Below are 11,365 nucleotides of genomic sequence, written 5' to 3' on the forward strand. Positions count from 1 at the left end.
GATTACATTTTCCAATTTGTTGTTCAGCTGTAATTATGACGTTTGACCAGCAATAGCGGAAGCTTTTTTCATGTAGTAAAATATGCATTGTGGATTATTGTTCTCTTTGTTGTAAAGGTTTCATATAATCCCATGAGGGCTGGGCCACTACGTGGCATGACACTAAAATAAAATAATTCATTAATTTATTCATTCAATACACTGGTTTACAAAAGACAAAACAAAATAAAACATAACCTTCAAATAAAAAAGTTCTTACATTAATAAAAATACTTAAAAAACCCAACAGTATATTATATAACCATACACAAAAAATACAGAACATATCCAAGGGTTTATGGATGACATAACTCAGGGGGGTCACATCTGTATCCATAGGTTTCAGAATACATGCACAAACACAGACGAAATGAGCATAAAAGAACCCTAAAACCGTCTCTCTGTGTTGACTGACTGTGATCAAAGTGAGTGTATTTAATATATTTCTAACACAACGTACAAGTTTGCATTTTTCTCATTGATTTTGTTTTTTCCCAGTTTCAATTAATGACGCTTTTCTCTCCCATTACTTTGTTAAATTTTGAAACATATCGTTTTCAAACTTTTCAAATCACACTCAGACTGAGAACCCCGTGTGTAATAACGTGTAATGTATTATGCATAATCTGAGACATCAGTTCAGACTTTTAATTTCAAGTGCTTTAATATGAGATAAAACAATTGTGTTTTCTGAACATGAACATTACTGCTCACTGTGATGTGATGCATTAGTATCATCTGTTTTGCAAAGGTGTGGCTTGTTTACAACAGAAACCCACAGGGAGTGAAGCTCCAATGACAAAGCTGCAGTATTTGATTTTTTTTTCAGGATTTCAGTATAATTTCACCCCTTCGTCAATGCTTTGTGATGCTTTGCATGTCTGTAATTGAATGTCCTTGTGTCTTTTTGTTTTACTTAAAGACTAAACGCTTTTTTAAATGGATGGAATGTGCAAACCGAGAGAGAGAGATTTTCAGTGTATTTATGTTGCATGTGGGGCCTTAGGCACATGTATGTATGTATGAATATATGTATTTATGTATTTTTTTATTTGTTTGAAATTACACATTTTAATGTGATTTTAGTGTCACCCATCACATTCATCATGTGTCCTCGGCTTTAACTTTTAAGACTTTTAATTATTGACTTGATGTTTCTGTCCTGTTGAGCTTTCAAAGTGTATCAATTAGTTGTTTATTCCTCACAGTGTTTGTATTCCTGCACATCTTATATCAAGTATATTATGAAGTATATGCTGTGCTACCTTTTCTTCTGCTGACGTAAAAGGTAAACATTGACCTGGTTCCTTCAACAAATGCAGAAAATAAGCTCTGTGGCAAACATATAGAGACTTACACATTTTGTTCAGCAAAATAATCTGCACCATAAACATAACTTTAAGGATTTTGAAGAGCAGTCGCATGACTTACATCACCACCACAATGAGGCTGCAAAGCTGTGCTCAATAAAATGCTGTTCTTTAATCTCATTTAGTCAATACAAATACTAAACACTCAGTTAAGTAAAACTTGAGTAAATGTTTCTGACATTTGCATATGTAAAACATTTTTATCCCAAATTCAACAACAGAAAAATCTGGTAATTAGTTTCTGCCTATAAAGAAATACAATGATTGGAGATTAGAAGAATAAGACACTTAGATACATTAAGAGAGCACACACATTGTGACTTTATCAGACCAAAAGAAGTGTTATTGTCTGTTTTGTTCTTGAATTACACGTGTCATTTCATTACATGGTACACGATGCAGCCTCCAGTAAATGTGTTACATCCTGTTGACTGTGGGAGGTGTTTCCCAGTTTAAGTACCAACACCAACAAGAGACAGAGATCAGCTGCAGGAGAGCTTCAGTTGTCCACTGACAGTTTAGCAATTGCCATCATGCAACTGATACGCCTGGAAACTGCAGTCATACTTGGTGAGTCAACCGTCACTATGAAATAACTGTTTGGTTCTTTTTTTAAGTAAAATCTTTAATTTGTTCAATTTTTTAAAAAAGTTGCTGTGTAACGTCCGGGAACGTTACTAAAACGAAGGCTTTAAAATAGAGCTGCATGTCTTGTAGTCAAGTATTTGTGAACTGAACTCACCGTTTCTATAACAGTTTAAGACAGATATTAAGGATATCTAAATGATTTGCAGTTTAATACAGATTTACCTAAAATCAGTTTTCAAAATAAATAACTTTTTGTAATATTATTGTATTTCAGGGATCATTGTTGTTCAGATATCCAGCATCAGCTTTTCATCTGCACCCTCTGACTGTCTGGCTGCTGTGGACACCTGCATGTCAAATCTATGCAAGTGGAGTAAAGAGGCTTTTAATGGCAACGTCTGTGAGGGTAAAAAATGACACATTTCCTATCACTGTTTCAGCTGCAGGCAGGTTTGGAACACGGTGTTATCATTATGTTCTCTAGAGGCATCACAATGATTTTATTTCCTCAGGACACAAGGCTAAGTAATTGAATTGCACTTCTTGGCATATGGCTTAAATATAATAACTGAGGCAATAGCCTGGGGCAAAGTTTATATAACAATAGGCCAGTTTTCGGATATTTGTTTGTTTTGACATAAGAATCTCAAATGATCATAATGAATTTTTTATTTATGTGTTTATAAAAAGCCATCCCAAGAGAGACTGGCAGAGCAGCAGTAACATAGGAAACACCTGTTGCACAAACCTCACGTGCTAATGGAAAATCCCATTTTTCTGCCTCTCTCTTGTGTTTGTTATTCAAGATGAGGAGTGCCAAATAAAAGGCTCAGAGATCTGTAACTTGACCATCCACACTGTATTGAACCAATTTCCCTCTCTGCACATGTGTGTGTGTGCCTGGGAGGAGGAGCTTTGTGACTCTATTCAAGCACTGGCCACACAATGCCACCAAAAGCCAGGTGCAGTATTCTCAGTAGTCTCTCAGATAAGCTTTTATAGATGAAATTGCATTTTTGTTTACCAAAGGTGACTTGATGTGAACAAAGACTATTAAAACAGACTGGCTTTAATGGGAATTTGTTGGAGAGGAGCTAATCATGTGTCCAATTACTTTCACAGGAGCTCAGCAGAAGAGGAGCACCATGATGGACTGGCAGTCAAGCAGTTTAATAGGCTATGGTGATTATTTCATTATGGTTTAATGTCAACTGACAGATAATGAGAAATTAAATGGTTGATTCAATCAATGTACAAGTGATGTTTCTGCAATCTAAAAACTCACCTATTACATTTCTCTTTGTAGTACCTGATGGTGCTGGGTCCTGTCTGGATCAAGTGACAATTTGCATCAGTGATGCAGTTTGCAACAGGTACCTGGCACCTGTTCTTCAGGCATGCACGGCACAGCAGTGCGACCGCTGTCAACAAGTGACTCAGCAGTTCTATGGCAGCATGCCACGCAATGTTGCAGAGATGCTGGTCATGTGCGAGTGTGAGGCTTCAGATCAGTTTTGTCTGCCTATGAAAACTGCTCTGCACAGCGGCACATGCAGAGAGGAGACCTGGTTCTGCCAGGATACTGTTAACCAGTGCGTTGATGACAGTTACTGCAGGTATGCTGCTCCCGTATCACTCAACAGTGTGTCTCACTCTACAGATGAAAAGACTTAACACTAGGGGTGTTATGGTTCACAAAATTCAAGGTTCAGTTTGATAAATCACAATGTTGTCACAGAACATTTTCAATACAGCAAAAAGGCAAAAGTGCCAGAGAAAGGTCCTTTTTTAAAACATTTTATGATATTATGTTATTTGAATTCATTTAAACTAACGTCATGAAGTCTGATCTTTTTTTGAACAATGATGGAGCTATTCCTGAGTGACCCATCTTCTTATCAGCATATAAAACAAAAACAGCTTTTTATAATACTATATAAAATACTATTTTTTATTTATAAACAAATAAACACAAAATAAGCACTTCTGTTTCTGAAATGCCCGAGAAATGATTGTTGTTTTTTTATTTTTTTTTATTTTAAAAAGGCCTTATACTGACAGTTTCAATATGATGGGCTGTCAAGTGAAGAGGCGCTAAACTATATATTTAATACAAAATGATGGACTGACTGCTGACGTGGCTAGTAAAAACAATAATTTCAAAATAAGTGGCTTAGAGCACATTACCACTATGCTTTAAAACTGGCTTGTAACAGTGCATGTTTTTAAGGCTCATCCCCAATTTGCATCTAATAAAGCTGAAATGTCCACACAAAAAATATCATGTTGTAACACTCAACATTTATATCAGTGGTGCAGTTGGAGAGGGTTTCAATTACAAATTAATGTGGGAATATCATCAAACCAATGGTCTATTACAGGATATTAAAAAAAATAATGAATGTGCTTTGTGTATTTCCTGTTAAGCAACCTTCTATTTTCTGATTTAGAGACCTGTTAAGAACTCTCCGAGTCAAATGCTGGAGCCCTGAAGAAGCACAATGCAGCGACAGTGACCTCCAGAATGATGAATGCTTTTCCCAGATGGATCCAGCTCTCATGCTTGGTGCTAATTCTGAATGTAAAACTGCCTTCTTGGCTACCATGGGCACAGCACTTCACTATCCCTGTACATGCGAAGGAATGCGCAATGATGATCATCTGAAGTGCAACATGATTCGTGATGTGTTTCATAATAGATCGCACTTCAGTGAGTAGGACTTATTTACAAAGACAGGCATTTTCATAGTGAGATGTATTTGTTGCAAAGCATTTATATGTGTGTTACAGAGTCATCTTGGAAAAGCGGTGGCGGTTCGACTAAACCTCCTGCAATTGATGAATCTGAGCAAGGTCTAACATGGTCACATGGTAAATTTCCACTAAAAATTCAACACTTTATGTGACTGTGATACCGGCAAATCCAATACATTATTACAGAGGGCAGTTGTACACAGTGGTTGGCACTGTCGCCTCACAGCAAGAAGGTTTGTGTTTCCTCCCTCAATCTGGAGACATGCAGTTTAATTAAAGACTTTGAATTATCCTTGAGTATGAATGTGAGTGTGAATGGTTTTATGTCTCTTTGTGTCAGTTGTGTGATTGACAACCTGTCCAGGGTGTACCCTGCATCTCACCCAATGTCTGCTTGGATTGGCTCCAGTGCCACACAACGTTCAAGGAAAAGCTGATAAATGAGTGAATATCAATACTGTTTTTAACATACTGAATTTTAAATATTTTTTCATTTCAGATTATCTCCTGTATGGGTTTGCAACTGTGTTGCTTATTGGAGTTGTCATATTAATGCCTTTAGCTGTTATCAGTAAAATATGGTAAGTACATTATCATTCAAATATGTCTAATCTCTCTTTTATTTCTGATAATTAATTTTTTAACTGTTCTTTTTTCTTATAGTATGCTGAAAAGAAGAGATAAAACAAAATATCACCATCCGAAGAAAAACAATTGTGTTGTTATTATCTGATGTTTATTCATCTGCTAAATGTCCAGCACCATTTAAATAAACAAATTGTTTTGTTTCTTTCTATCTAAAAAATAATTTAGATTATGTTGACATTGTATGTTAAAAAAAAGACTGGTGTTATATTTCATACATGTGCTCTAGTCTTGGTACCAAACTAATAGATTACTATAATCAGTTTGGATGGCACTGCTTTATTTAAAAAAATGAGGGGATGATAAGACAAATATTCTACAGTTATAGATGTTTTTGTTGTGGCAAGATATATCCTATATCAGAGATGTTTAAGATGGATGATTTAGTGTGAACTCTGTTGGGTTTATTTCTGATCATTTCTCTTTTCTGGAAATTATTGATCTTGAGAATCTTCACTCTGTCTTCAGTTATCAATTACTGTTCGCAAAAATATTGTGATGATGTCACATCATTTTAAAATGGCTTTTGTTATCTCAAAGAAAGGTTTATGAATATAAAACCTCATTGGATAAAAAAATTCATAACAGAAAGAGTCATTATTTGTGTCATCAGGTGACTTTTTACGACAATTTATTGTGTAGCCTCATCCTTGTACTTCGTGTACGTCCTGGTGTTAGCCATCTTAAACATGATGTGATCCTCCAGTAGACAACAGCAGGATCGGCCCTTGCTGGCTGCCAGCACCTAAATCTGTGGCCTCAAACACCTCATTAGCTCAAACAAGGAAGTGAGGAGCTCACACAGTTATACAATCCCATACACAGCAGGGAAACTATCACTAAGTGGTGAAACAACAAACCTTAAAATCAGACTACTCACCTTCTTGGCGAAGATCCCAGAACTCCAGAGATCAAATCGCTTCTTGATAGAGGAGGCAGATTTTATAACGGGCATCGCTGGAGAAGTGAGACCCACTGATGTCCATAAATGATCTGGTGAGGGGTAAAAAAAAAAAAAAGTCAAAGGTGTGTTTTAATAAACAATGTCAAAACAGGTGCTGCCACCATTATGGAGAGAGAGTGGATGTAATAATATATCATTTTTGACATTCTGGGTAACTAATGTCGTATAAAGAGCGAGAAAGTCCATGCAGGGCAGTGAAAGATGAGGAGTCTAACAAACTCCAGACTTTCACCCATGAGCCTGCCGCCTGTGTCTTGTGTGAAACCAGAAGTCAAACCATGATATTTTTTTTCTAAACCTTACCATATGCTTTTGTTGCCCCAACCTAAGGAAACATAAAACGAAGTTTTCTACTTACATTTTTTTGTGTTTATTTTGAAAAGAGATTAAATGCATTTATTGAGCATACACTGTACATTTACTGTGAAACCAGGAGTTTATTTAAAATAAGAAATTTTAAAAAATCCAAAACTGAGAGTTGGTATTTACCATTTTGGGAGTGAGAATGTGTCTATGACATAAAAAACATCAGTAAATGCCCCACTCATGAATTTTAAAGACTTTATGTGTCTTAGAAAAGAGGTGGGTGACAAAGACTATTTACAGCCTTGTTTTGGTGCATTTTGCAGCAGTAGCATACTTAGGTCAACGGTAACTTTTCACTTCTGGAGATCGCATTTAAGAATAAAAAAATCCTAATAGTCATGATGTTTACTTGTGAAGATTATACATGTGTAAGTATCATAAATGTTTGTTTGCCACAGGCAGTAATCCAAAATTCAATGGTGAAAATCCATTGGCTTGTTGTCGAGGAAACCAGGACAATGTTAACAGACTGAGAAATAATAATTGCATTCATTGTGCCACTAGGTGACTACTACTGGCAGCAAACGGCAACTTTTAAGGTGGGATGTTTTCTTGCATGTCACACAATCTGTGATTTACATTTTAAATCAGCACACCTTAAATATCAACTTTGACCACTACAAGTGTTTGTATTCTCTCTCTTGCATGAAAGCCACTTTAGTGATAATCGGATTTTTAAGCACTTAAAAGATTTCAACCAAATTATGTGAACTGCAAATACTGTATTTTCTTATTGTGACGGACAATAAACTATCCTGTAGGGTTTTTTTTATAATGTGAAAACGCCAGCTCTGCCATTTTGCCAGTAGATGGGGACAAAGGTCATTAGGGGCTTTGCTAGGTCTGCTGTCAGCTCACATGGAGGACTACAAAATTTGGGGGACTGAGCATTCTACAATAAATAAGCAAGTTCAAAACTGCATTTTTTTATATCTTTTTTTAAGGCAATTTTGATAAAGGTTTTATTTCAGTGCTAATGAATAATAATATTTTGGAGAAGAGAAGCGAAGCTGCACAGGTTCCACAGCTATGGGCAGTTTAATGTTTCATCTGACAAACATGTCTGGACTGTGGGAGGAAAGAAACCCACACAGACATGGTAGAGACAGTGACTGTAAGTAAACACACAACCACATGCAAACACATACTGCTGCACATAGAAAGAACGCAGCTGGTTGGAAGCCAGAGCATTCCTGCTGTGAGGCCAAGAGCTGAATACTGAGTAGACCAGGAAGATGTGGATGTAAATATGGAGGAGGAAAAGTTGGATGAACAGTGGTTGGCTGGGTAGGGATTTTACTACTCCAAGGTTTTTTTTTCTGGTCATCTTTTTCTTCTCAATAAAACTGTTTTAGGAGAGTCATTTCATGTGTTTCAGAAAGCCTCCTCAAGCTTCTCATTATCCTTGTGATCATTTAAAATTTTCTTTTCATAATCTCTTATTTTTTCTCACCACCTCACCTTAGTTTCAAGAAGGTCAACCTCCTCTTCTCTCAGGACTTCTTGTCTCTCGCAAAGTCACTCAGGAGCTTTGTGCCTCATCTCACACAAGAGCTCCCTGGGAGGATTTCAGAGGTGCTTTGACCTTTGCTCATTTGCCTCGCATTTTCATCCCACATGATGGTTTTCTGAGTAGCTGGGTTATTTTTTGCAGCTTTCAAGCGTCATTAAGTCTGTATGTGGCATTCTCTCTGTCAACATCATCCCACATCATTTCACGTTGTACAACAGCAGCTGCTGGCAGCATGACAGCAGTTTGTGTGTCCACTTTTATTGCCTTTTGGCTGGAGGGCAGAAATATAAACAAAGTGTTCAGGCAGCAACCTCCGAGGCTGAAAAATGAAGCAAATGCAGATGTACCAAATACTGCAGTTCATCGACTGGCCACTTGAGGCTGGCTCCAAAACAGATTAAATCCCAATAAAAAAACTTATGTTGCGTTCCAGACAACTCGGAAGTCGAGAAATTCCGACCTCCTTCTAGAAAAAGCACAATGGAACACCACTCAAAGTCGGAGTTCCTACTTGTGAACTCGGAGCAAATCCATGTACCCCGACTTAAGCGGTCTGACGTCAAAAATTGCAGCATCCATGGAGGCAAAGGAGGCGCACATTGTAAATGGTAAGAAATCAACTAAAGGCAACATTAAGTTTATTTGCATGCATAACACTGAAGTACTAAAATTAGCCTTGCTATTAGCACAAAGGCTAGTGAATGACATGTTCTGACACATTTCCAAGTCTAAAAATGCCACAGTGTCTTTTACCTTATGCGTAGCTTTTCCTCTGTTTTGCTCATATGTGCAAAGAGGAGGTCCATCTGACAGTGCAATTGTCCATGGAGTAGCCACAGAAACACTAGTTCGTCACCGCCTGTCATAATTTGTCTTTAAATTTGGTGTTGTGCACCTGGAACGCTTGTAAGTCAGAAGTCATAGGTTTCCACCGGGAAATTCTGACCTCCGACTTTGAATGGAACACAGCTATATTACAGCCTACACTGCAAAAACTGGTTTTGGTCTCCGTAGCCAAATTCAACATCCATGACAACTGTACAGGAAATTATTTTTTTTTTACAACTCACCCATTCATATTTTATTAAAAACCCCAAATTATGCATACTGTATTTAAGGATGGGGCCACTTGAGTTACAGGCTGTGTGCGAGCCGTCCCTACTGAACGCTGTCTGTGAGTCAAATCCATCTCTTTCTCCTCCTGAGCACTTGCCTTTTGTCTAAATATGGTTACTTCTGGCTCCAGAAAAAAACCCAACATGTCCACAGTTGAAAAGAAGGACAGAGTTCTATTGCTAATAGAACAAGGGTTACAGTATTGTACCTTTCATTCTATCACACATGGGCTCAGCCCTATAGCAGACTCTGTGGGTACAACGAGTGAAGCCTCATGAATGAACGCCCTGTGGCGACATACTGTAACATTGACCCAGCTACACTAATCCTGATTGGCTAAAGGTTAGCAGAGGTCTCAGCATCATCACTGCAAGCTAATGCGAAATTTCAGGAAGGTATGAAGGTATTAAAAATAAGATTCTGCCAAAGCTTAGGACTTACTGCCGCTGGAGTATACATTTGGGCAGCGCCCGGCAGGCTGGCCGTGAGACACGCAAACCAGTAGTCCTGAAGGTCTGTGCGGCCAGGACGAGACAGGCACTGATGAGGTTCATGATGCGTGAACTCCATCTGTGGAGAAAGCAGATCAGCAGATGGAGATTTAGGGTGTCTTTTCATCATATTCAAAGAAATGCCTGCAACAAACTGTCAAAATGGGGGTAAAGCTTTACACAGTTTCCTGAGGATGAACTCTGGCTTTGGTGATCCCAACTTTTTATGTTTTTATGTGTATTTTTCACCCATTCAAACATTTCAAAATCCACTTGATGCACTCACATACAATTTGATACAATTATCAATGTACCCCTCATGATGATTTAAATTCCAATTTTCCAGTACCCACTTCAATTTATGATTGAATACTTGCAAAAATAATTGCATTACTCATTACAGGCTCATTTCTACTTTGTGCTCACTGTTACTTACCAAATGTTACCGTGCTAACACTTACCTAAGACAGTGATGATGGTAAACATGCCAGCTGACCTTTAGCCCTGCACTATCACTGTGACCATGTTAGCTTGTGGATGTCAGCATTTGGCTCAAAGTACTACAGTCTCATGGAATTGCTGGCATAATTGTAGGCTTATTAAAAATGTATATGCTGCTTTAAATTTTGCTTCAAGTTTAGCACAGGCATAGCTTTATTATCAGTTTATTGTAATCTTTAAAGCTCAAGTACAGATATACCAACTGTATCAATTTGAGTAAGGCCGTCAGCATTGAATTGCTTTATTTATGAGAATCCATCTTTTCTATCAGCTTTAGCCAGGAGGTCAACACACTTAAGTAATTTGTTTTAGAATCTTGAGAGGAAATAGCTTGCTTGTTTCAAATCAAATCTGAATTAAAACCCCACTGTGAGAAATATTGTGTCTAAATGCAAATCCCCAGGCTCTTAAAAAGACCCAGTTAAAAGTGCCAGCACTTTTAAACAACGTTCTCAGAAAGGAAACATACTTTGATTAAATGACAGAATATTGAATCACTATTGCTATAGTCTGTCATTGCAATCAGCAACTGAGAGAAGTAAGCTAAGTATGCATATCCTTGTATAATATTGTGGCAGATCTTTACCACAATACTAGGAAAACTGTATTTTGTCTTTTGAATTATTCATCTTGGAAAACTTTGGAGATCCAAAATTTCACTCATTCACTTGCTCATTTTTGGATAGCTGCCGTCGACTCTCCTTCCGTCTACAAGTAATGCTTTTCCCTATCTCTGAGCATGGGTGACTGCACTTGAATGGGTAATTGTTTGCATGTGTGATGAAGATGGGCAATTGTGGGAAGGCAATTACCACATTTTCATACATTTATGCAAATTTACCAGTTCTATTCCACATCTGTTCATTAAAGTCAAGGTTTTTTTAGTACGTGTTTGCACCCAGAGTCCTGCTGCCATTCACTCTGGCATTTTAATTAGGCTAATTCACTACTGGGATATAAGTTGACTGCAATTAAAGACAAAGCTGGGTAGAAAATCAGGGCTAGTGATCAGTCCTGA

The 11,365-nt window shown here is 37.5% G+C and overlaps 1 protein-coding gene across 1 annotated transcript; it reads left to right on the forward strand.

The window, feature by feature from the left end:
* gfral (GDNF family receptor alpha like) lies at positions 1-11,339 on the forward strand. Its single transcript, XM_042502044.2, has 9 exons — positions 1-1,979; positions 2,272-2,403; positions 2,804-2,959; positions 3,120-3,179; positions 3,304-3,613; positions 4,448-4,707; positions 4,788-4,868; positions 5,251-5,332; positions 5,415-11,339. The coding sequence occupies exons 1-9, from the start codon at positions 1,943-1,945 to the stop codon at positions 5,482-5,484; spliced, it is 1,188 nt and encodes a 395-aa protein (XP_042357978.2). The 5' UTR covers positions 1-1,942; the 3' UTR covers positions 5,485-11,339.
* Positions 11,340-11,365: the final 26 nt, after the last annotated feature.

This window comes from Plectropomus leopardus, chromosome 13 (genome assembly GCF_026936395.1).
Source record: "Plectropomus leopardus strain MGB_pleo_1.0 chromosome 13, ASM2693639v1, whole genome shotgun sequence".
Lineage (NCBI taxonomy): Eukaryota > Metazoa > Chordata > Actinopteri > Perciformes > Serranidae > Plectropomus > Plectropomus leopardus.